Source organism: Somniosus microcephalus, chromosome 12 (assembly GCF_052327205.1).
Source record: "Somniosus microcephalus isolate GS21.2 chromosome 12, FLI_Smic_1.0, whole genome shotgun sequence".
Taxonomy (NCBI): Eukaryota; Metazoa; Chordata; class Chondrichthyes; order Squaliformes; family Somniosidae; genus Somniosus; species Somniosus microcephalus.
This window is the reverse complement of record NC_140998.1, coordinates 210,030,162-210,056,838: the sequence shown is the minus strand read 5'-3', so window position 1 is coordinate 210,056,838 and position 26,677 is coordinate 210,030,162. Positions and strand designations below refer to the sequence as shown.

Sequence of the window (26,677 nt, the reverse complement as noted above, 5' to 3'; positions counted from 1 at the left end):
CGAAAAGGCTTCCCTCCTGGGTCGGGCTGCGCCGTTTAGCGAGGCCCGCTCTGGGCTCGGGTCCGTACCGGGATGGTGCACTCCGTCCCGTGTCTTCCTGGTTCCACTCTGAATCCCTGCCTGAGGTGGTGGGCACGGCGGGGGGGGGGCGGGGGGAACAGTCAGGTTTAAATCGGGAGGCAGTACGGACCGGGAGCTTCGCCTGCTTACCAAAGCATGGGCCTGCTGCGCATAGCCTTCCCCGTCTTGGAGGCTGCTTCTCCCAGTAGAGTCCTCGAAGTTTCCCTTTTGCAGCGAAGTCCCAGGATGAAATCGAAGTGAAGTGTAGAAGCTGTTTCTCCCGAAGTGTGTTCCAAGTCGAAGTGTCTCGAACTGCCCTTTCTGTCTGCTTACTAAAAACAGTTATACTCTCTCGATCTGCCTTGCCTCCCCCAGATCGAGAGGTGTCCCAGGTTACTTCGTTAACTGTAAATGGCTGCAAAACGGCCGATTTCCCACTAACGGCCTTATCACCGGCTCTCATTGTTTTTGGTTTCAGTCACACAATGGTGTCTCTGGTGCCTAGTCCTCTAAAACGGTTTCTGATATGATTGGATCTGTTAGGATGGGCCCGATGATGGTTTTAACTAGCTTAACCCTGATTGCAGTGCAACCAGGTTCATTGTTCTTACCGGCCTACTGGCGACTTGCTATTACATATTCAATTCCATGTCTGGCCTGGAATCCACATAGGGACTGTGGAATTCCAGGCCCTGTCTCCAGTCTTGTTGCTGGGGAGAAAAATGACTCACTTCCAGCAGCTTTCTGGTCACGTGTCCCAGAACTCCATTTTGTACGTTTAAAAATTGTCCAACTTTGTTTGATTCGGAAAGCAGGCGAGGTGGGGGAATTTTGCAAACTCCCTACACTAGAGAGATAGAATTGAAAAGTAGGGAAGTTATGCTAAACCTGTATCGAACCTTGGTTAGACCACACTTGGAGCACTGCGTACAGTTCTGGTCGCCATATTATAAAAAGGATATAGAGGCACTGGAGAGGGTGCAGAGAAGATTTACAAGGATGATCCCAGAAATGCGAGGGTACACCTATCAGGAAAGGATGAACAGGCTGGGTCTCTTTCCTCTTGAAAAGAGAAGGCTAAGGGGTGACCTAATAGAGGTCTTTAAAATGATGAAAGGTTTTGATAGAGTGGATACAGAGAGAATGTTTCCACTTGTAGGGAAGAGCATAACTGGAGGCCATCAATAGAAGGTAGTCACCAAGAAATCCAATAGGGAATTCAGGAGAAACTTCTTTACCCAGAGAGTGGTGAGAATGTGGAACTCGCTACCACAGGGAGAGGTCGAGGCGAATAGTATCGATGCATTTAAGGGGAGGCTGGACAAGCACAGGAGGGAGAAGGGAATAGAGGGTTACGTTGATAGATTTAGATGAGGAAAGACGGGAGGAGGCTCGAGTGGAGCATAAATGCCGGCATGGACTGGTTGGGCCGAATGGCCTGTTTCTGTGCCGTATATCCGATGTAAACCTATGTAAAAAGTTGACACCGAGCCACATCAGGAGATATTAGGACAGGCGACCAAAAGCTGGGTCAAAGAGTTGGGTTTTAAGGAGCGTCTTAAAGGAGGAGAGCGAGAGGTGGAGAGGTTTAGGGAGGGAATTCCAGAGCTCGGGGCCCAGGCAGCTGAAGGCACGGCCGCCAGTGGTGGAGCGATGGGATTCGGGGGATGTTCAAGAGGCCGGAATTGGAGGAGCGCAGAGATCTGGGAGGGTTGTGGGGCTGGAGGAGGTTACAGAGATAGGGAGGATTGTAGGGGCTGGAGGAGGTTACAGAGATAGGGAGGGTTGTGGGGCTGGAGGAGGTTACAGAGATAGGGTGGGTTGTAGGGGCTGGAGGGGGTTACAGAGATAGGGAGGGTTGTAGGGGCTGGAGGAGGTTACAGAGATAGTGAGGGTTGTAGGGGCTGGAGGAGGTTACAGAGATAGGGAGGGTTGTAGGGGCTGGAGGAGGTTACAGAGATTGGGAGGGTTGTAGGGGCTGGAGGAGGTTACAGAGATAAAGAGGGTTGTAGGGGCTGGAGGAGGTTACAGAGATTGGGAGGGTTGTAGGGGCTGGAGGAGGTTACAGAGATAGGGAGGGTTGTAGGGGCTGGAGGAGGTTACAGAGATAGGGAGGGTTGTGGGGGGCTGGAGGAGGTTACAGAGATAGGGAGGTTTGTAGGGGCTGGTGGAGGATATAGAGATAGGGAGGGTTGTAGGGGCTGGAGGAGGTTACAGAGATAGGGAGGGTTGTAGGGGCTGGAGGAGGTTACAGAGATTGGGAGGGTTGTAAGGGCTGGAGGAGGTTACAGAGATAGGGAGGGTTGTAGGGGCTGGAGGAGGTTACAGAGATAGGGAGGGTTGTAGGGGCTGGAGGAGGTTACAGAGATAGGGAGGGTTGTAGGGGCTGGAGGAGGTTACAGAGATAGGGAGGGTTGTGGGGGGCTGGAGGAGGTTACAGAGATAGGGAGGTTTGTAGGGGCTGGAGGAGGTTACAGAGATAGGGAGGGTTGTAGGTGCTGGAGGAGGTTACAGAGATAGGGAGGGTTGTAGGGGCTGGAGGAGGTTACAGAGATAGGGAGGGTTGTAGGGGGCTGGAGGGGGTTACAGAGATAGGGAGGGTTGTAGGGGGCTGGAGGAGGTTACAGAGATAGGGAGGGTTGTAGGGGCTGGAGGAGGTTACAGAGATAGGGAGGGTTGTAGGGGCTGGAGGAGGTTACAGAGATAGAGAGGGTTGTAGGGGCTGGAGGAGGTTACAGAGATAGGGAGGGTTGTAGGGGGCTGGAAGAGGTTACAGAGATAGGGACGGTTGTAGGGGTTGGAGGAGGTTACAGAGATAGGGAGGGTTGTAGGGGCTGGAGGAGGTTACAGAGATAGGGAGGGTTGTAGGGGCTGGAGGAGGTTACAGAGATAGGGAGGGTTGTAGGGGCTGGAGGAGGTTACAAAGATAGGGAGGGTTGTAGGGGCTGGAGGAGGTTACAGAGATCGGGATGAGTGAGGGCCTTGGAGGGATTTGAACACGAGGCTGAGAGTTTTAAGATTGAGGCGTTACCAAACCGGGGGCCAATGTTGGTCAGCGAGCGACAGGTGTTGATTGTGAGCGGGTCTTGGTGCGAATTAGGACATGGGGCAGCAGAGTTTTGGATGAGCTCAAGTTGACAGAGGGCAAAATCTCTGGAATTCTCTACCCGAGAGGGCTGTGGATATTCAAGACTGAGATCAATAGATTTTTGGATACTAAGCGAATCAAGGAATATGGGGAATAGGGCAGGAAGATGGAATTGAGGTAGATGATCAGCCATGATCTTATTGAATGGCGGAGCGGGCCCGAGGGGTCGTGTGGCCGACTCCTGTTTCGAATTCTCATGTTCTTATGGAGGCCGGCCAGGAGTGCGTTGGAATAGCCGCTGACGTAAGAAAACCACTAGGCACTTGGTCTAAGCATTAAACAAAGCTTTAATCAACTGTTTTACAACATGGAGGTCTAGTTGTGTCCTTCACTAGTTCCTGTTAAGAATGTCCTGCGCAAGCTGGGCCCATGCCCGAGTATTTATACACTTCCTCAACAGCGCCACCCGCAGGCCGCTCAGTATTATTTAATAAGTCTTTCTTTCATGAATGACTGATTACATAGATACATAGGTACATAGTAGATAGGAGCAGGAGTAGGCCATTCGGCCCCTCGAGCCTGCTCCGCCATTCAATGCGATCATGGCTGATCATCCAAATTCAGTACCCTGCCCCTGCTTTCTCCCCAAATCCCTTGATCCCTTTAGCCTTAAGAAATATATTCAACTCCTTCTTGAATATATTTAATGAATTGGCCTCTACTGTCTTCTGTGGTAGAGAATTCCACAGGTTCACCACTCTCTGGGTGAAGAAATTCCTCCTCATCACTGTCCTAAATGGCTTACCCCTTATCCTTAGACTGTGACTCCTGGTTCTGGACTCCCCGGCCATCGGGAACATCCTTCCTGCATCTAGTCTGTCTAGTCCTGTTAGAATTTTATAAGTTTCAATGACATCCCCTCTCATTCTTCTAAACTCCAGCGAGTACAAGCCCAATCGACCCAATCTCTCCTCATACATCATTCCTGCCATCCCAGGTATCAGCCTGGTGAGCCTTCGCTGAACTCCCTCCATGGCAAGAACATCCTTTCTCAGATAAGGCGACCAAAACTGCACACAGTACTCAAGGTGTGGTCTCACCAAGGCCCGATACAACTGCAGCAAGACATCCTTGTTCCTGTACTCGAACCCTCTCGCTACGAAGGACAACATACCATTTGCCTTCTTAACCGCCTGCTGCACCTGCATGCTTACCTTCAGCGACTGGTGCACAAGGACACCCAGGTCTCGTTGCACTTCCCCTTCTCCCAATCTATTGCCGTTCAGATAATAATCTGCCTTCCTGTTTTTGACACCAAAGTGGATAGCCTCGCATTTTTCCACGCTATATTGCATCTGCCATGTTTCTGCCCAATCATCCAACCTGTCCAAATCATCCTGGAGTTTCTCGGCATCCTCCTCACTGCACACACGCCCACACGCGAATCACGTCATCCGCGTCTAGAGGTAACAAAGACATGGATGAGGGTTTCAGCAGCAGATGGACTGGGAAATCTCCAGCAGAGGCATAGCAATAAATGAGAAGACAAGCTGTATTGGAATCAATCTTTATTGGGAATGTGCCGGGTTTTGCGATCCCCCCCGCTGGAGTTTGGTTGCTGAGTGAGGTTTCTCCCGTCAGTTCGCAGCCATGATCTCCTGGATCCACCCATTGTAGTTGTAGACCTTGACAAAGACACTGGGGTGGTCCTTCATGGCGCAGTCGTAGCCCCAGGACGTGATCCCCTGCAGCTCGCCGTTACAGACCACCGGACCCCCGGAGTCTCCCTGCAAGGGAAAGGTCATTGAGCATAGGTCGGAGCGGGCAAGACAAAGTGACCGCCGGATGAGCCTTCACACCTCGCCCGCTGTCGGAGGGGCAGTACTGAGGGAGTGCCACACTGTCAGAGGGACAGTGCTGAGGGAGTGCCACACTGTGGGAGGAGCAGTACTGAGGGAGTGCCACACTGTGGGAGGGACAGTACTGAGGGAGCGCCGCACTGTCTGAGGGGCAGTACTGAGGGAGCGCCACACTGTCAGAGGGGCAGTACTGAGGGAGCGCCACACTGTGGGAGGGGCAGTACTGAGGGAGCGCCACACTGTGGGAGGGGCAGTACTGAGGGAGTGCCACACTGTGGGAGGGGCAGTACTGAGGGAGCGCCGCACTGTCAGAGGGACAGCACTGAGGGAGGGCTGCACTGTGGGAGGGGCAGTACTGAGGGAGCGCCACACTGTCAGAGGGACAGTACTGAGGGAGTGCCACACTGTCGGAGGGGCAGTGCTGAGGGAGCGCTGCACTGTGGGAGGGGCAGTACTGAGAGAGCGCCACACTGTCGGAGGGGCAGTACTGAGGGAGTGCCGCACTGTCAGGGGGGCAGTACTGAGGGAGTGCCACACTGTCGGAGGGGCAGTGCTGAGGGAGCGCCGCACTGTGGGAGGGGCAGTACTGAGGGAGTGCCACACTGTGGGAGGGGCAGTACTGAGGGAGCGCCGCACTGTCGGAGGGGCAGTACTGAGGGAGTGCCACACTGTCAGAGGGACAGTACAGAGGGAGCGCCACACTGTCAGAGGGACAGTACTGAGGGAGCGCCACACTGTGGGAGGGGCAGTACTGAGGGAGTGCCACACTGTCTGAGGGGCAGTGCTGAGGGAGCGCCACACTGTCAGAGGGGCAGTACTGAGGGAGTGCCACACTGTGGGAGGGGCAGTACTGAGGGAGTGCCGCACTGTAGGGGGGACAGTACTGAGGGAGCACCACACTGTCGGAGGGGCAGTACTGAGGGAGCGCCACACTGTGGGAGGGGCAGTACTGAGGGAGCGCCACACTGTGGGAGGGGCAGTACTGAGGGAGTGCCAAACTGTCGGAGGGGCAGTACTGAGGGAGCGCCACACTGTGGGAGGGGCAGTACTGAGGGAGCGCCGCACTGTGGGAGGGGCAGTACTGAGGGAGCGCCACACTGTCAGAGGGACAGTACTGAGGGAGCGCCACACTGTGGGAGGGGCAGTACTGAGGGAGTGCCACACTGTCAGAGGGACAGTACTGAGGGAGCGCCGCACTGTCAGAGGGACAGTACTGAGGGAGTGCCACACTGTGGGAGGGGCAGTACTGAGGGAACGCCACACTGTTGGAGGGGCAGTACTGAGGGAGTGCCACACTGTGGGAGGGGCAGTACTGAGGGAACGCCACACTGTTGGAGGGGCAGCACTGAGGGAGCGCCACACTGTCGGAGGGGCAGTACTGAGGGATCACTGCACTGTCGGAGGGGCAGTACTGAGGGAGCGCCGCACTGTCGGAGGGGCAGTACTGAGGTAGTGCCGCACTGTCTGAGGGGCAGTACTGAGGGATCGCCGCACTGTCGGAGGGGCAGTACTGAGGTAGTGCCGCACTGTCTGAGGGGCAGTACTGAGGGATCGCCGCACTGTCGGAGGGGCAGTACTGAGGGAGTGCCGCACTGTGGGGGGTCATTACTGAGGGAGTGCCGCACTGTCTGAGGGGCAGTACTGAGGGAACGCCACACTGTTGGAGGGGCAGTACTGAGGGAGTGCCACACTGTGGGAGGGGCAGTACTGAGGGAACGCCACACTGTTGGAGGGGCAGCACTGAGGGAGCGCCACACTGTCGGAGGGGCAGTACTGAGGGATCACTGCACTGTCGGAGGGGCAGTACTGAGGGAGCGCCGCACTGTCGGAGGGGCAGTACTGAGGTAGTGCCGCACTGTCTGAGGGGCAGTACTGAGGGATCGCCGCACTGTCGGAGGGGCAGTACTGAGGGAGTGCCGCACTGTGGGGGGTCATTACTGAGGGAGTGCCGCACTGTTGGAGGGGCAGGACTGAGGGAGCGCCGCACTGTCAGAGGGGCAGTACTGAGGGAGCGCCGCACTGTCGGAGGGGCAGTACTGAGGGAGTGCCACGCTGTCGGAGGGTCAGTACTGAGGGAGCGCCGCACTGTCGGAGGGCAGTACTGAGGGAGCGCCGCACTGTCAGAGGTGTGGTACTGAGGGAGCGCCACAGCCAGAGGGGCAGTACTGAGGGAGCGCCATACTGCCAGAGGTGTGGTACTGAGGGAGCGCCGCACTGTCAGAGGGGCAGTACTGAGGGAGCGTGACACTGTCGGAGGGGCAGTACTGAGGGAGCGCCGCACTGTCAGAGGGGCAGTACTGAGTGAGCGCCGCACTGTCGGAGGGGCAGTACTGAGGGAGCACCGCACTTTCGGAGGGGCAGTACTGAGGGAGCGCCGCACTGTCGGAGGTTCAGTACTGAGGGAGCGCTGCACTGTCGGAGGGGCAGTACTGAGGGAGCGCTGCACTTTCGGAGGGGCAGTACTGAGGGAGCGCCGCACTGTCGGAGGGGCAGTACCGAGGGAATGCAGCACTGTCAGCAGTGCCATATTTCAGAGGAAACGTTAAACAAAGGCCTCTCAGGTGCACGTAAAAGATCCCACGGCTACTGTTGGAAGAAGAGCAGGAGAGTTCTCCCTGGTGCCCTGGCCAATATCTATCCCTCAATCAACATCACTAAAACACAGAACCCGGGCCTAGAAATTCGGTATGGCCCCGCCAGGTCTTTTGCACCCGAAATTTTGCGCCCGCCAGGATTCCCGTAGCGCCCGCCTAAAATTCAGTTGCGACGGGCCAAGACGGCGGCGGGCGCTTTTGCAGGGTTTGGCCGCCTCGCTAGCGGCGATGAATGTCACTTTCAGGCGTCCAGCTCCCGCTGCGGCACCCGATGCAGTGCGGCAGGCTGGGGTACTGCAGGCCTCCTCCTTCTCTTAAGGAGGAGCTGCCTGCAGCCGTCAGATCACCGGTGGATTCCCCCGGCAAATGAGCCCGGCACCACGGAGAAGTGCCGGGCTCGCGGGACTCAGACATCAATGCCGCGGTGGGGTGGTGCAGGAGTCCGGGGAGGGAGGTGCGGGCAGGCGGCCGCCGGGAAAGCGGCCGGCCGCCGCTCCACCTTTATGCGCCGGCCTTTCGGAGCTGCAAGGCCCCGTTTCACAAACGCTGTTTGCGGCTGCCACGGGCGAGGCGGCCGCAACTGAATTTGGCCATCGGGCCGGAATAGCATTGCAACCGGGGCGCTGCGCACACCGATGACGTCATCGGTGCCGGCGCTGCGCTACCGGCTAACGCCGATGTTAGGGTCCATCTGAATTTCGGGCGATAAAAAACTTCAGGCGCAAACCACTTTATAGCCAATAAGTGGGCGCAAACGCGACTGAATTTCTAGGCCCCGATCCTTTATCACATTGCTGCTTGTGGGAGCTTGCTGTGCCCAAATTGGCCGCCGCGTTTCCTACATTGGCTACTTCCTTGGCTGTAAAGCGCGTCGGGATGCCCTGAGGTTGTGAAAGGCGCTGCAGAAATGCACATCCTTCAGCCTTTTTCGTAGTGTTACAGGGGTGTGAGGTCCGGACGATCGCGATGGTCTCCTGTCTCTGCAATCAGAATCCGGGAGCTGTGCTCCTCATGTCTCCGTGTGTTAGCAGCATCATCAATGCATTGGTAACAATTTGCTCCAAAATTGGACAGAGCCCAACAGATTTACGATAAAGTCTAGGGGCTAGATTTTCAGTATAGACAGTTTTGGGGCGCTAAGCTTAGCGCCCGCCCGAAGTTATCGCCCGCCCCAAAGTAGCGCCCCGTTGCCGGAAATTCAGTGGCTTCGCCCTAAGAGGTTGGTGGAGCGCTAAAAGAGGCGTTCCACTAGTATCTTTAGGCGCTAAGCCGGCGGTGGAGAGCGCAACACCCGAGCTCGGGCGCAGCGCACGGCAGACACTCTGGTGCCAGTGAGCTCTTAAAGGGGAAGGGTGCATGTATTTTTTTCAAATGCAAAGTCTGGGGTGAAACGGGAGGAGGAGGAGGAGGAGGAGGAGGAGGAGGAGGAGGAGGAGGAGGAGGAGGAGGAGGAGGAGGAGGAGGAGGAGGAAGAGGAGGAATGATTGGTGGCCGGAAACATAAATAGACCGTTCAGAACAACACACAGCTTACTTCCACACAACACATGCAGAGTGCCTTTTGTACGAGTGCCCTTTAATTTGCGCTCCCCAGGGTGTGTTGCGTTCCATTTTACAAACGCTCTGGACGCCAGGCGCACAATGGGGCGGTCCGACTGAAGTTTGGATTCGGGGCGGCCAAAGGGCGTTGCACGAGGATGTGACGTCATTTTCTGCGCGCGCATCCGGGCGGCCGCTAAACTTTGCGCCGGCGCTAACGGGCAACTTAATTTGGGGCGGGGCGCAAACTGCGCTGCGCCCAGGCGCTACACGCATAGCGCCCGAAAATCACTTCTCTTAAGGCGCTAACTGCTGGCGCAAGCAACTGAAAATCTAGCCCTAGAGATGGTGATATCTGTGGTCGGGCATTCAAGGCCTTCACATGACCACCCATTGTGGACATGGTGACTGAGATTCAGAACCCTAACTCTCCCTCTGCATCAGAAACTCCCCTTCCTGTTGTCGGAGATAATGTCCTCCTCTGTGATTACACAAACTAGGGCGGAATTCCCTGGAATTTAGAAAGTTAAGGTCGCAGATAAACCATGATCTCATTGAATGGTGGAACAGTGTTGAGGGGATAGATAGTCTCCTCCTGTTCCTAAGTAATCTCGGTTTGAGACACTCTGTCCCTCAGATTGAGTCACTCTCTATCGCTCAGATTGAGACACTCTTGATTACCCCCAGATTGTGAAATTTTCTATCTCTCAGCTGACAAACTTTCTATTCTTCAGATTGAGACACTTTCTATCGCTCAGTTTGAGACACTCTCTATCGCTCAGATTGAGACAGTCTCTGTCGCTCAGATTGAGACACTCTCTATCGCTCAGATTGAGACACTCTCTGTCGCTCAGATTGAGACAGTCACTATCGTTCAGATTGAGACACTCTCTGTCGCTCAGATTGAGACACTCTCTCTCGCTCAGATTGAGACACTCTCTATCGCTCAGATTGAGACACTCTCTATCGCTCAGATTGAGACACTCTCTATCGCTCAGATTGAGACACTCTCTATCGCTCAGATTGAGACGCTCTCTGTCGCTCAGATTGAGACGATCTCTCTCGCTCAGATTGAGACACTCTCTGTCGCTCAGATTGAGACGCTCTCTATCGCTCAGATTGAGACTCTCTCTATCGCTCAGATTGAGACACTCTCTGTCACTCAGATTGAGACGCTCTCTATCGCTCAGATTGAGCCGCTCTCTATCGCTCAGATTGAGACGCTCTCTATCGCTCAGATTGAGACACTTTCTATCGCTCAGATTGAGACACTCTCTATCGCTCAGATTGAGACACTCTATCGCTCAGATTGAGACGCTCTCTATCGCTCAGATTGAGACGCTCTCTATCGCTCAGATTGAGACGCTCTCTATCGCTCAGATTGAGACGCTCTCTATCGCTCAGATTGAGACGCTCTCTATCGCTCAGATTGAGAAACTCTCTATCGCTCAGATTGAGACATTCTCTATCGCTCAGATTGAGACGCTCTCTATCGCTCAGATTGAGACGCTCTCTATCGCTCAGATTGAGACACTCTCTATCGCTCAGATTGAGTCACTCTCTATCGCTCAGATTGAGACACTCTCTATCGCTCAGATTGAGACACTCTCTATCGCTCAGATTGAGACACTCTCTATCGCTCAGATTGAGACGCTCTCTATCGCTCAGATTGAGACGCTCTCTATCGCTCAGATTGAGACTCTCTCTATCGCTCAGATTGAGACACTCTCTATCGCTCAGATTGAGACACTCTCTGTCGCTCAGATTGAGTCACTCTCTATCGCTCAGATTGAGACTCTCTCTATCGCTCAGATTGAGACGCTCTCTATCGTTCAGATTGAGACGCTCTCTATCGCTCAGATTGAGACACTTTCTAGCGCTCAGATTGAGACTCTCTCTATCGCTCAGATTGAGACGCTCTCTATCGCTCAGATTGAGACGCTCTCTATCGCTCAGATTGAGACTCTCTCTATCGCTCAGATTGAGACACTCTCTATCGCTCAGATTGAGACACTCTCTATCGCTCAGATTGGGACGCTCTCTATCGCTCAGATTGAGACGCTCTCTATCGCTCAGATTGAGACTCTCTCTATCGCTCAGATTGAGACTCTATCGCTCAGATTGAGACGCTCTCTATCGCTCAGATTGAGACGCTCTCTATCGCTCAGATTGAGACGCTCTCTATCGCTCAGATTGAGACGCTCTCTATCGCTCAGATTGAGACGCTCTCTATCGCTCAGATGGAGACGCTCTCTATCGCTCAGATTGAGACGCTCTCTATCGCTCAGATTGAGACGCTCTCTATCGCTCAGATTGAGACTCTCTCTATCGCTCAGATTGAGACGCTCTCTATCGCTCAGATTGAGACGCTCTATATCGCTCTGATTGAGACGCTCTCTATCGCTCAGATTGAGACGCTCTCTATCGCTCAGATTGAGACGCTCTCTATCGCTCAGATTGAGACGCTCTCTATCGCTCAGATTGAGACGCTCTCTATCGCTCAGATTGAGACTCTCTCTACCGCTCAGATTGAGACGCTCTCTATCGCTCAGATTGAGACTCTCTCTATCGCTCAGATTGAGACACTTTCTATCGCTCAGATTGAGACGCTCTCTATCGCTCAGATTGAGACGCTCTCTATCGCTCAGATTGAGACGCTCTCTATCGCTCAGATTGAGACGCTCTCCATCGCTCAGATTGAGACGCTCTCTATCGCTCAGATTGAGACGCTCTCCATCGCTCAGATTGAGACGCTCTCCATCGCTCAGATTGAGACGCTCTCTATCGCTCAGATTGAGACGCTCTCTATCGCTCAGATTGAGACGCTCTCTATCGCTCAGATTGAGACGCTCTCTATCGCTCAGATTGAGACGCTCTCTATCGCTCAGATTGAGACGCTCTCTATCGCTCAGATTGAGACGGTCTCTATCGCTCAGATTGAGACGCTCTCTATCGCTCAGATTGAGACGCTCTCTATCGCTCAGATTGAGACTCTCCCTATCGCTCAGTTTGAGACGCTCTCTATCGCTCAGATTGAGACGCTCTCTATCGCTCAGATTGAGACGCTCTCTATCGCTCAGATTGAGACGGTCTCTATCGCTCAGATTGAGACGCTCTCTATCGCTCAGATTGAGACGCTCTCTATCGCTCAGATTGAGACTCTCCCTATCGCTCAGATTGAGACACTCTCTATCGCTCAGATTGAGACGCTCTCTATCGCTCAGTTTGAGACGCTCTCTATCGCTCAGATTGAGACGCTCTCTATCGCTCAGATTGAGACGCTCTCTATCGCTCAGATTGAGACGCTCTCTATCGCTCAGATTGAGACGCTCTCTATCGCTCAGATTGAGACTCTCTCTATCGCTCAGATTGAGACGCTCTCTATCGCTCAGATTGAGACGCTCTCTATCGCTCAGATTGAGACGCTCTCTATCGCTCAGATTGAGACTCTCTCTATCGCTCAGATTGAGACACTCTCTATCGCTCAGATTGAGACGTCCTCTATCGCTCAGATTGAGACGCTCTCTATCGCTCAGATTGAGACGCTCTCTATCGCTCAGATTGAGACGCTCTCTATCGCTCAGATTGAGACGCTCTCTATCGCTCAGATTGAGACTCTCTCTATCGCTCAGATTGAGACGCTCTCTATCGCTCAGATTGAGACGCTCTCTATCGCTCTGATTGAGACGCTCTCTATCGCTCAGATTGAGACGCTCTCTATCGCTCAGATTGAGACGCTCTCTATCGCTCAGATTGAGACGCTCTCTATCGCTCAGATTGAGACGCTCTCTATCGCTCAGATTGAGACTATCTCTATCGCTCAGATTGAGACGCTCTCTATCGCTCAGATTGAGACACTATCGCTCAGATTGAGACACTCTCTATCGCTCAGATTGAGACACTCTCTATCGGTCAGATTGAGACACTCTCTATCGCTCAGATTGAGACACTCTCTATCGCTCAGATTGAGACACTCTCTGTCGCTCAGATTGAGACACTCTCTATCGCTCAGATTGAGACACTCTCTCTCGCTCAGATTGAGACACTCTCTATCGCTCAGATTGAGACACTCTCTATCGCTCAGATTGAGACACACTCTATCGCTCAGATTGAGACACTCTCTATCGCTCAGATTGAGACGCTCTCTATCGCTCAGATTGAGACGCTCTCTATCGCTCAGATTGAGACGCTCTCTATCGCTCAGATTGAGACGCTCTCTATCGCTCAGATTGAGACGCTCTCTATCGCTCAGATTGAGACGCTCTCTATCGCTCAGATTGAGACGCTCTCTATCGCTCAGATTGAGACGCTCTCTATCGCTCAGATTGAGACGCTCTCTATCGCTCAGATTGAGACGCTCTCTATCGCTCAGATTGAGACGCTCTCTATCGCTCAGATTGAGACGCTCTCTATCGCTCAGATTGAGACGCTCTCTATCGCTCAGATTGAGACGCTCTCTGTCGCTCGGATTGAGACTCTCTCTGTCGCTCGGATTGAGACACTCTCTTTCGCTCGGATTGAGACACTCTCTATCGCTCGGATTGAGACACTCTCTATCGCTCGGATTGAGACGCTCTCTATCGCTCAGATTGAGACGCTTTCTATCGCTCAGATTGAGACTCTCTCTATCGCTCAGATTGAGACGCTCTCTATCGCTCAGATTGAGACGCTCTCTATCGCTCAGATTGAGACTCTCTCTATCGCTCAGATTGAGACACTCTCTATCGCTCAGATTGAGACACTCTCTATCGCTCAGATTGGGACGCTCTCTATCGCTCAGATTGAGACGCTCTCTATCGCTCAGATTGAGACGCTCTCTATCGCTCAGATTGAGACGCTCTCTATCGCTCAGATTGAGACGCTCTCTATCGCTCAGATTGAGACGCTCTCTATCGCTCAGATTGAGACGCTCTCTATCGCTCAGATTGAGACGCTCTCTATCGCTCAGATTGAGACGCTCTCTATCGCTCAGATTGAGACTATCTCTATCGCTCAGATTGAGACGCTCTCTATCGCTCAGATTGAGACACTATCGCTCAGATTGAGACACTCTCTATCGCTCAGATTGAGACACTCTCTATCGGTCAGATTGAGACACTCTCTATCGCTCAGATTGAGACACTCTCTATCGCTCAGATTGAGACACTCTCTGTCGCTCAGATTGAGACACTCTCTATCGCTCAGATTGAGACACTCTCTCTCGCTCAGATTGAGACACTCTCTATCGCTCAGATTGAGACACTCTCTATCGCTCAGATTGAGACACACTCTATCGCTCAGATTGAGACGCTCTCTATCGCTCAGATTGAGACGCTCTCTATCGCTCAGATTGAGACGCTCTCTATCGCTCAGATTGAGACGCTCTCTATCGCTCAGATTGAGACGCTCTCTATCGCTCAGATTGAGACGCTCTCTATCGCTCAGATTGAGACGCTCTCTGTCGCTCGGATTGAGACTCTCTCTGTCGCTCGGATTGAGACACTCTCTTTCGCTCGGATTGAGACACTCTCTATCGCTCGGATTGAGACACTCTCTATCGCTCGGATTGAGACGCTCTCTATTGCTCAGATTGAGACGCTTTCTATCGCTCAGATTGAGACTCTCTCTATCGCTCAGATTGAGACGCTCTCTATCGCTCAGATTGAGACGCTCTCTATCGCTCAGATTGAGACTCTCTCTATCGCTCAGATTGAGACACTCTCTATCGCTCAGATTGAGACGCTCTCTATCGCTCAGATTGGGACGCTCTCTATCGCTCAGATTGAGACGCTCTCTATCGCTCAGATTGAGACGCTCTCTATCGCTCAGATTGAGACGCTCTCTATCGCTCAGATTGAGACGCTCTCTATCGCTCAGATTGAGACGCTCTCTATCGCTCAGATTGAGACGCTCTCTATCGCTCAGATTGAGACGCTCTCTATCGCTCAGATTGAGACGCTCTCTATCGCTCAGATTGAGACGCTCTCTATCGCTCAGATTGAGACGCTCTCTATCGCTCAGATTGAGACTCTCTCTATCGCTCAGATTGAGACGCTCTCTATCGCTCAGATTGAGACGCTCTCCATCGCTCAGATTGAGACGCTCTCCATCGCTCAGATTGAGACGCTCTCCATCGCTCAGATTGAGACGCTCTCTATCGCTCAGATTGAGACGCTCTCCATCGCTCAGATTGAGACTCTCTCTATCGCTCAGATTGAGACGCTCTCCATCGCTCAGATTGAGACGCTCTCCATCGCTCAGATTGAGACGCTCTCCATCGCTCAGATTGAGACGCTCTCCATCGCTCAGATTGAGACGCTCTCTATCGCTCAGATTGAGACGCTCTCCATCGCTCAGATTGAGACGCTCTCTATCGCTCAGATTGAGACGCTATCGCTCAGATTGAGACACTCTCTATCGCTCAGATTGAGACACTCTCTATCGCTCAGATTGAGACACTCTCTATCGCTCAGATTGAGACACTCTCTATCGCTCAGATTGAGACACTCTCTGTCGCTCAGATTGAGACACTCCCTGTCGCTCAGATTGAGACACACTCTCTCGCTCAGATTGAGACACTCTCTATCGCTCAGATTGAGACGCTCTCTATCGCTCAGATTGAGACACACTCTATCGCTCAGATTGAGACGCTCTCTATCGCTCAGATTGAGACGCTCTCTATCGCTCAGATTGAGACGCTCTCTATCGCTCAGATTGAGACGCTCTCTATCGCTCAGATTGAGACGCTCTCTATCGCTCAGATTGAGACGCTCTCTATCGCTCAGATTGAGACGCTCTCTATCGCTCAGATTGAGACGCTCTCTATCGCTGAGATTGAGACGCTCTCTATCGCTCAGATTGAGACGCTCTCTATCGCTCAGATTGAGACGCTCTCTATCGCTGAGATTGAGACGCTCTCTATCGCTCAGATTGAGACGCTCTCTATCGCTCAGATTGAGACGCTCTCTATCGCTCAGATTGAGACGCTCTCTATCGCTCAGATTGAGACGCTCCCTATCGCTCAGATTGAGACGCTCTCTATCGCTCAGATTGAGACTCTCTGTATCGCTCAGTTTGAGACACTCTCTATCGCTCAGATTGAGACACTCTCTATCGCTCAGATTGAGACGCTCTCTATCGCTCAGATTGAGACGCTCTCTATCGCTCAGATTGAGACGCTCTCCATCGCTCAGATTGAGACACTCTCTGTCGCTCAGATTGAGACACTCTCTGTCGCTCAGATTGAGACACTCTCTATCGCTCAGATTGAGACACTCTCTATCGCTCAGATTGAGACACTCTCTATCGCTCAGATTGAGACACTCTCCATCGCTCAGATTGAGACACTCTCTATCGCTCAGATTGAGACGCTCTCTATCGCTCAGATTGAGACACTCTCTATCGCTCAGATTGAGACACTCTCTATCGTCTCAGATTGAGACACTCTCTATCGCTCAGATTGAGACACTCTCTGTCGCTCAGTTTGAGTCACTATCACTCAGATTGAGACACTCTCTGTCGCTCAGATTGAGACACTCTCTGTCGCTCAGATTGAGACGCTCTCTGTCGCTCAGATTGAGACGCTCTCTGTCGCTCAGATTGAGACGCTTTCTGTCGCTCAGATTGAGACACTCTCTATCGCTCAGATTGAGACACTCTCTATCGCTCAGATTGAGACACTCTCTATCGCTCAGATTGAGACACTCTCTATCGCTCAGATTGAGTCACTCTCTATCGCTCAGATTGAGACACACTCTATCGCTCAGATTGAGACACTCTCTATCGCTCAGATTGAGACGCTCTCTATCGCTCAGATTGAGACGCTCTCTATCGCTCAGATTGAGACTCTCTCTATCGCTCAGATTGAGACGCTCTCTATCGCTCAGATTGAGACGCTCTCTATCGCTCAGATTGAGACGCTCTCTATCGCTCAGATTGAGACGCTCTCTATCGCTCAGATTGAGACGCTCTCTATCGCTCAGATTGAGACGCTCTCTATCGCTCAGATTGAGACGCTCTCTATCGCTCAGATTGAGACGCTCTCTATCGCTCAGATTGAGACGCTCTCTATCGCTCAGATTGAGACGCTCTCTATCGCTCAGATTGAGACGCTCTCTATCGCTCAGATTGAGACGCTCTCTATCGCTCAGATTGAGACGCTCTCTGTCGCTCAGATTGAGACGCTCTCTATCGCTCAGATTGAGACACTCTCTTTCCCTCAGCTTGAGTCACTTTCTATCGCTCAGATTGAGACACTCTCTATCGCTCAGATTGAGACACTCTCTATCACTCAGATTGAGACACTCTCTATCACTCAGATTGAGACACTCTATCACTCAGATTCAGACACTCTCTATCGCTCAGTTTGATTCACTCTCTATCGCTCAGATTGAGACACTCTCTGTCGCTCAGATTGAGACACTCTCTATCGCTCAGATTGAGACACACTCTATCGCTCAGATTGAGACACTCTCTATCGCTCAGATTGAGACACTCTCTATCGCTCAGATTGAGACGCTCTCTATCGCTCAGATTGAGAAGCTCTCTATCGCTCAGATTGAGACGCTCTCTATCGCTCAGATTGAGACGCTCTCTATCGCTCAGATTGAGACGCTCTCTATCGCTCAGATTGAGACGCTCTCTATCGCTCAGATTGAGACGTTCTCTATCGCTCAGATTGAGACGCTCTCTATCGCTCAGATTGAGACGCTCTCTATCGCTCAGATTGAGACGCTCTCTATCGCTCAGATTGAGACGGTCTCTATCGCTCAGATTGAGACGCTCTCTATCGCTCAGATTGAGACGCTCTCTGTCGCTCAGATTGAGACGCTCTCTATCGCTCAGATTGAGACGCTCTCTATCGCTCAGATTGAGACGCTCTCTATCGCTCAGATTGAGACGCTCTCTATCGCTCAGAGTGAGACTCACTCTATCGCTCAGATTGAGACACTCTCTATCGCTCAGATTGAGACACTCTCTATCGCTCAGATTGAGACGCTCTCTATCGCTCAGATTGAGACGCTCTCTATCGCTCAGTTTGAGACGCACTCTATCGCTCAGATTGAGACGCTCTCTATCGCTCAGATTGAGACGCTCTCTATCGCTCAGATTGAGACGCTCTCTATCGCTCAGATTGAGACGCTCTCTATCGCTCAGATTGAGACGCTCTCTATCGCTCAGATTGAGACGCGCTCTATCGCTCAGATTGAGACGCTCTCTATCGCTCAGATTGAGACGCTCTCTATCGCTCAGATTGAGACTCTCTCTATCGCTCAGATTGAGACACTCTCTATCGCTCAGATTGAGACGCTCTCTATCGCTCAGATTGAGACGCTCTCTATCGCTCAGATTGAGACGCTCTCTATCGCTCAGATTGAGACTCTCTCTATCGCTCAGATTGAGACGCTCGCTATCGCTCAGATTGAGACACTCTCTATCGCTCAGATTGAGACACACTCTATCGCTCAGATTGAGACACTCCCTATCGCTCAGATTGAGACACTCTCTATCGCTCAGATTGAGGCACTCTCTATCGCTCAGATTGAGACGCTCTCTATCGCTCAGATTGAGACGCTCTCTATCGCTCAGATTGAGACACTCTCTATCGCTCAGATTGAGACGCTCTCTATCGCTCAGATTGAGACGCTCTCTATCGCTCAGATTGAGACGCTCTCTATCGCTCAGATTGAGACGCTCTCTATCGCTCAGATTGAGACGCTCTCTATCGCTCAGATTGAGACGCTCTCTATCGCTCAGATTGAGACGCTCTCTATCGCTCAGATTGAGACGCTCTCTATCGCTCAGATTGAGACGCTCTCTATCGCTCAGATTGAGACGCTCTCTATCGCTCAGATTGAGACGCTCTCTATCGCTCAGATTGAGACGCTCTCTGTCGCTCAGATTGAGACGCTCTCTATCGCTCAGATTGAGACACTCTCTTTCCCTCAGCTTGAGTCACTTTCTATCGCTCAGATTGAGACACTCTCTATCGCTCAGATTGAGACACTCTCTATCACTCAGATTGAGACACTCTCTATCACTCAGATTGAGACACTCTATCACTCAGATTCAGACACTCTCTATCGCTCAGTTTGATTCACTCTCTATCGCTCAGATTGAGACACTCTCTGTCGCTCAGATTGAGACACTCTCTATCGCTCAGATTGAGACACACTCTATCGCTCAGATTGAGACACTCTCTATCGCTCAGATTGAGACACTCTCTATCGCTCAGATTGAGACGCTCTCTATCGCTCAGATTGAGAAGCTCTCTATCGCTCAGATTGAGACGCTCTCTATCGCTCAGATTGAGACGCTCTCTATCGCTCAGATTGAGACGCTCTCTATCGCTCAGATTGAGACGCTCTCTATCGCTCAGATTGAGACGTTCTCTATCGCTCAGATTGAGACGCTCTCTATCGCTCAGATTGAGACGCTCTCTATCGCTCAGATTGAGACGCTCTCTATCGCTCAGATTGAGACGGTCTCTATCGCTCAGATTGAGACGCTCTCTATCGCTCAGATTGAGACGCTCTCTGTCGCTCAGATTGAGACGCTCTCTATCGCTCAGATTGAGACGCTCTCTATCGCTCAGATTGAGACGCTCTCTATCGCTCAGATTGAGACGCTCTCTATCGCTCAGAGTGAGACTCACTCTATCGCTCAGATTGAGACACTCTCTATCGCTCAGATTGAGACACTCTCTATCGCTCAGATTGAGACGCTCTCTATCGCTCAGATTGAGACGCTCTCTATCGCTCAGTTTGAGACGCACTCTATCGCTCAGATTGAGACGCTCTCTATCGCTCAGATTGAGACGCTCTCTATCGCTCAGATTGAGACGCTCTCTATCGCTCAGATTGAGACGCTCTCTATCGCTCAGATTGAGACGCTCTCTATCGCTCAGATTGAGACGCGCTCTATCGCTCAGATTGAGACGCTCTCTATCGCTCAGATTGAGACGCTCTCTATCGCTCAGATTGAGACTCTCTCTATCGCTCAGATTGAGACACTCTCTATCGCTCAGATTGAGACGCTCTCTATCGCTCAGATTGAGACGCTCTCTATCGCTCAGATTGAGACGCTCTCTATCGCTCAGATTGAGACTCTCTCTATCGCTCAGATTGAGACGCTCGCTATCGCTCAGATTGAGACACTCTCTATCGCTCAGATTGAGACACACTCTATCGCTCAGATTGAGACACTCCCTATCGCTCAGATTGAGACACTCTCTATCGCTCAGATTGAGGCACTCTCTATCGCTCAGATTGAGACGCTCTCTATCGCTCAGATTGAGACGCTCTCTATCGCTCAGATTGAGACGCTCTCTATCGCTCAGATTGAGACGCTCTCTATCGCTCAGATTGAGACGCTCTCTATCGCTCAGATTGAGACGCTCTCTATCGCTCAGATTGAGACGCTCTCTATCGCTCAGATTGAGACGCTCTCTATCGCTCAGATTGAGACGCTCTCTATCGCTCAGATTGAGACGCTCTCCATCGCTCAGATTGAGACGCTCTCCATCGCTCAGATTGAGACGCTCTCTATCGCTCAGATTGAGACTCTCTCTATCGCTCAGATTGAGACACTCTCTATCGCTCAGATTGAGACGCTCTCTATCGCTCAGATTGAGACGCTCTCTATCGCTCAGATTGAGACTCTCTCTATCCCTCAGATTGAGACGCTCTCTATCGCTCAGATTGAGACGCTCTCTATCGCTCAGATTGAGACGCTCTCTATCGCTCAGATTGAGACGCTCTCTATCGCTCAGATTGAGACGCTCTCTATCGCTCAGATTGAGACGCTCTCTGTCGCTCAGATTGAGACGCTCTCTGTCGCTCAGATTGAGACGCTCTCTATCGCTCAGATTGAGACGCTCTCTGTCGCTCAGATTGAGACTCTCTCTGTCGCTCAGATTGAGACACTCTCTATCGCTCAGATTAAGACACTCTCTGTCGCTCAGATTGAGACACTCTCTGTCGCTCAGATTGAGACACTCTCTATCGCTCAGATTGAGACACTCTCTATCGCTCAGATTGAGACACTCTCTATCGCTCAGATTGAGACACTCTCTATCGCTCAGATTGAGACACTCTCTATCGCTCAGATTGAGACACTCTCTATCGCTCAGATTGAGACACTCTCTATCGCTCAGATTGAGACACTCTCTATCGCTCAGATTGAGACACTCTCTATCGCTCAGATTGAGACACTCTCTATCGCTCAGATTGAGACACTCTCCATCGCTCAGATTGAGACACTCTCTATCGCTCAGATTGAGACGCTCTCTATCGCTCAGATTGAGACACTCTCTATCGCTCAGATTGAGACACTCTCTATCGTCTCAGATTGAGACACTCTCTATCGCTCAGATTGAGACACTCTCTGTCGCTCAGTTTGAGTCACTATCACTCAGATTGAGACACTCTCTGTCGCTCAGATTGAGACACTCTCTGTCGCTCAGATTGAGACGCTCTCTATCGCTCAGATTGAGACGCTCTCTGTCGCTCAGATTGAGACACTTTCTGTCGCTCAGATTGAGACACTCTCTATCGCTCAGATTGAGACACTCTCTATCGCTCAGATTGAGACACTCTCTATCGCTCAGATTGAGACACTCTCTATCGCTCAGATTGAGTCACTCTCTATCGCTCAGATTGAGACACACTCTATCGCTCAGATTGAGACACTCTCTATCGCTCAGATTGAGACGCTCTCTATCGCTCAGATTGAGACGCTCTCTATCGCTCAGATTGAGACACTCTCTATCGCTCAGATTGAGACGCTCTCTATCGCTCAGATTGAGACGCTCTCTATCGCTCAGATTGAGACGCTCTCTATCGCTCAGATTGAGACGCTCTCTATCGCTCAGATTGAGACGCTCTCTATCGCTCAGATTGAGACGCTCTCTATCGCTCAGATTGAGACGCTCTCTATCGCTCAGATTGAGACGCTCTCTATCGCTCAGATTGAGACGCTCTCTATCGCTCAGATTGAGACGCTCTCTATCGCTCAGATTGAGACGCTCTCTATCGCTCAGATTGAGACGCTCTCTATCGCTCAGATTGAGACGCTCTCTGTCGCTCAGATTGAGACGCTCTCTATCGCTCAGATTGAGACACTCTCTTTCCCTCAGCTTGAGTCACTTTCTATCGCTCAGATTGAGACACTCTCTATCGCTCAGATTGAGACACTCTCTATCACTCAGATTGAGACACTCTCTATCACTCAGATTGAGACACTCTATCACTCAGATTCAGACACTCTCTATCGCTCAGTTTGATTCACTCTCTATCGCTCAGATTGAGACACTCTCTGTCGCTCAGATTGAGACACTCTCTATCGCTCAGATTGAGACACTCTCTATCGCTCAGATTGAGACACTCTCTATCGCTCAGATTGAGACACTCTCTATCGCTCAGATTGAGACACTCTCTATCGCTCAGATTGAGACACTTTCTATCGCTCAGATTGAGACACTCTCTATCGCTCAGATTGAGTCACTCTCTGTCCCTCAGCTTGAGTCACTTTCTAACGCTCAGATTGAGACACTCGCTATCGTTCAGATTGAGACAGTCTCTGTCCCTCAGCTTGAGTCACTTTCTATCGCTTAGATTGGGACACTCTCTATCGCTCAGATTGAGACAATTTCTAAGATTGAGACACTTTCTATCACTCAGGTTGCGACACTCTCTGTCCCTTGTGGTTTGATGCTCTCCGCCCATCCTGCTGAGATACTTTACCTGGCACGTGCTCTGACCACCTTCCCAGAATCCCGCGCAGAACATGTTGTCCGTGAAGTAGGGCGGATAAGCCCTGCGACAGTCAGCCTCTGGCAGGATGGGCTGTGTCAGGCACTGTAGGACATCAGGATACTGCACTGCAGGGAAAAGAAACAAGTCAGCACAGTCCGGTCCAAAAGCAGACCTCTCCCTCTCCATCTGGCTCTCCATCTCATGAAAGTGGGTTAACCAGAGTTCTAATTTAATCAATTTTGTGTTATGTACAGGGCTCTGGTTAGACCATACCCTAAGTATTGGACCCTGTCTGGTTGCCAAGATACAAGATAGATATTCAACTGCAATAGGCAGCGCAGGGAAGACCCTCAGAGACAGAGGGGCAGAGACACCAGGAAAGACTGGTGACAGACTAAGGACAGGGCAATGTGGGATTGGCAGAGGATCAGCACTCGAGATAGAAGGAGTTAAATTTACCAGCATTTGCCAATCAGCAATTGAACTCTGACTGACCGCAGAAGTTATAGCAATGAGACGTTACAGTGATAAAGGGACAGGCCTGCTTAACTACCAGCTTAGCAGCAGAATAATTCATTGTGCATTGCTCACTCTAGATGGTCTACTAATATCGCCAATACATTCCCACTTTAAATGCGGGTCACGTCCGCTTTGGTACCAGGGATGAGTGACTTCAGTGATGTGGAGCGACTGGAGAAGCTGGGGTTCTCAGAGCAGAGAAGGTTAAGGGGAGATTGACCAGAATGGTACCAGGGATGAGGGACTTCAGTGATGTGGAGAGACTGGAGAAGCTGGGATTGTTCTCCTTAGAGCAGAGAAGGTTAAGGGGAGATTGACCAGAATGGTACCAGGGATGAGGGACTTCAGTGATGTGGAGAGACTGGAGAAGCTGGGATTGTTCTCCTTAGCGCAGAGAAGGTTAAGGGGAGATTGACCAGAATGGTACCAGGGATGAGGGACTTCAGTGACGTGGAGAGACTGGAGAAGCTGGGGTTGTTCTCCTTGGAGCATAGAAGGTTAAGGGGAGATTGACCAGAATGGTACCAGGGATGAGGGACTTCAGTGATGTGGAGAGACTGGAGAAGCTGGGGTTGTTCTCCTTGGAGCAGAGAAGGCTAAGGGGAGATTTAATGGAGGTGCTCAAAATTATAAAGGGTTTTTGATGGAGTAAACAAGGAGAAACTGTTTCCAGTGGCAGGAGGGTCGGTAACCAGAGGGCACAGATTGAAGATAATCGGCAAAAGAACCAGAGGGGGAGATGAGGAGAATTGTTTTTACGCAGCGAGTTGTTGTGATCTGGAACGCGCTGCCTGAAAGGGCGGTGGAAGCAGATTCAATAGTAACTTTCAAAAGGGGAATTGGAGAAATACTTGAAAAGGAAAAATTTGCAGGGCTGTGGGGAAAGAGGAGGGGGGAGTGGGACTAATCTCTCAAAGAGCCGGCACAGGCACATTGGTAGCATTCCAGTAAATCTCCTCTCCACCCTCTCCGAGGACTGGACAGGTCCCCAAGAAGCCGTGATAGTTGCATTTCAGGCAAAGCTGGTGGTGGGTACTTTGAACATAAGTTATACGGGATACTTGCCTTTATTAGCCGAGGCATAGAATATAAGAGCAGGGAGGTTATGCTTGAATTGTATAAAACACTAGTTAGGCCACAGCTCGAGGACTGTGTACAGTTCTGGTCACCACATTACAGGAAAGATGTGATTGCACTGGAGAGGGTACAGAGGAGATTTACGAGGAAGTTGCCAGGACTGGAGAATTTTAGCTATGAGGACAGATTGGAGAGGCTGGGGTTGTTTTCTCTGGAACAGAGGAGGCTGAGGGGAGATTTAATTGAGGTGTATAAAATGATGAGGGGCTTAGACAGAGTGGATAGGAAGGACCTATTTCCCCGAGCAGAGGGGTCAATAACCAGGGGGCAGAGATTGAAAGTAATTGGTGGAAGGATTAGAGGGGAGTTGAGGAGAACTTTTTTCACCCAGAGGGTGGTGGGGGTCTGGAACTCACTGCCTGAAAGGGTGGGAGAGGCAGAAACCCTCATCACATTTAAAAAGTTCTTGGATATGCCCTTGAAGTGCCGTAACCTACAGGGCCATGGACCGAGAGCTGGAAAGTGGGATTAGACTGGAGAGCTCATTGGGCCGGCACGGACACGGTGGGCCGAATGGCCTCCTTCTGTGCTGTAAATTTCTATGATTCTATGATTCTATAATAAGAAATAGGAGCAGGAGTCGGCCATTCGGCCCCTCGAGCCTGCTCTGCATTCAGTAAGATCATGGCTGATCTTCAGCCTCAACTCCACCTTCCCAACCTATCTCTTGATTCCCTTAGTGCTCAAAAGTCTATCGATCTCTGTATTGAATAGACTCAACGACTGAGCCTCCACAGCCCTCTGGGGTAGAGAATTCCAAAGATTCACCACCCTCGGAGTGAAGAAATTCCTCCTCCTCTCAGTCCGAAATGGCCGACCCCTTATTCTGAGACTGTGACCCCTGGTTCTAGACTCCCCAGCCAGGAGAAACATCCTCCCTGCATCTACCCTGTCAAACCCCACCAGAATGTTATCTGTTTCAATTCCACCTCACCCCTGCCAACTTAAGGTTCGTTCGGATCTAACCCATCACATTCCTTCTTACCTCCGTTAGTTAACAGGTTGCCCCAGCCGGAGGTGATGCACTGGGTGCCGGCTGTGGGACAGCGGCTGGGCAGAGGGATCGGGCTGACGTACTGGTCGAATCTTGCGGGTGAGGCGAGCTTGAGCAGCATGATGTCGTTGTTGAGGTTCACGCGGTTGTAGTCGGGGTGGGCGATGGCTTTGGCCACTTGGATACGCTGCTCAGTGCCTTCCGAGTAGCGCAGGTCGTGCTCGCCGAGGTGCGCGACCAGGATGCTGGGGCTGAAGCAACAAGAGGTAGTTTAGGAGGCGGCCTCACTGCTGCAATTCCTAGCCATGAACTCGTCCAATCTCTCTCAATTAAGGATCTAGGTGAAGGAATTAGGCCCCCACCAGCGCAAGCGAAAGACTGAAGGAAGACTTGCATTCGTATCGTGTCCTTCACAAGCCTTTCAACCATCTACAAGGCACAAGTCAGGAGTGTGATGGAATACTCTCCACTTGCCTGGATGAGTGCAGCTCCAACAACACTCGAGAAGCTCGACACCATCCAGGACAAAGCAGCCCGATTGATCGGCACCCCATCCACCACCTTAAACATTCACTCCCTCCACCACCGGCGCACCGTGGCTGCAGTGTGTACCATCTACAAGATGCACTGCAGCAACTCGCCAAGGCTTCTTCGGCTGCACCTCCCAAACACGCGACCTCTTCCACCTAGAAGGACAAGGGCAGCAGGCGCATGGGAGCACCACCACCTCCAAGTTCCCCTCCAAGTCACACACCATCATGAGTTGGAAATATATCGGCCGTTCCTTCATCGTCGCTGGGTCAAAATCCTGGAACTCCCTCCCTAACAGCACTGTGGGAGCACCTTCACCACACGGACTGCAGCGGTTCAAGAAGGCGGCTCACCGCCACCTTCTCAAGGGGCGACTAGGGATGGGCAATAAATGCTGGCCTTGCCAGCGACGCCCACATCCCATAAAATGACAGTGCGGCGCTCCCTCAGTACTGCCCCTCCGAAAGTGCGGCGCTCCCTAAGTACGGCCTCTCTGACAGTGCGGAGCTCCCTCAGTACTGCCCCTCTGACAGTGCGGCGCTCCCTCAGTACTGCCCCTCCGACAGTGCGGTGCTCCCTCAGTACGGCCTCTCTGACAGTGCGGAGCTCCCTCAGTACTGCCCC

The 26,677-nt window shown here is 51.8% G+C and overlaps 1 protein-coding gene across 1 annotated transcript; it reads right to left on the bottom strand.

The window, feature by feature from the left end:
- Window positions 1-4,737: 4,737 nt before the first annotated feature.
- LOC147109996 (anionic trypsin-2-like) lies at window positions 4,738-25,951 on the bottom strand. Its single transcript, XM_086002452.1, has 4 exons — window positions 25,917-25,951; window positions 25,514-25,773; window positions 22,861-22,997; window positions 4,738-4,935 (listed from the first exon to the last, which is right to left on the bottom strand). Exons 1-4 carry the CDS (start codon window positions 25,949-25,951, stop codon window positions 4,786-4,788), a joined length of 582 nt encoding a protein of 193 aa, XP_085858578.1. The 3' UTR covers window positions 4,738-4,785.
- Window positions 25,952-26,677: the final 726 nt, after the last annotated feature.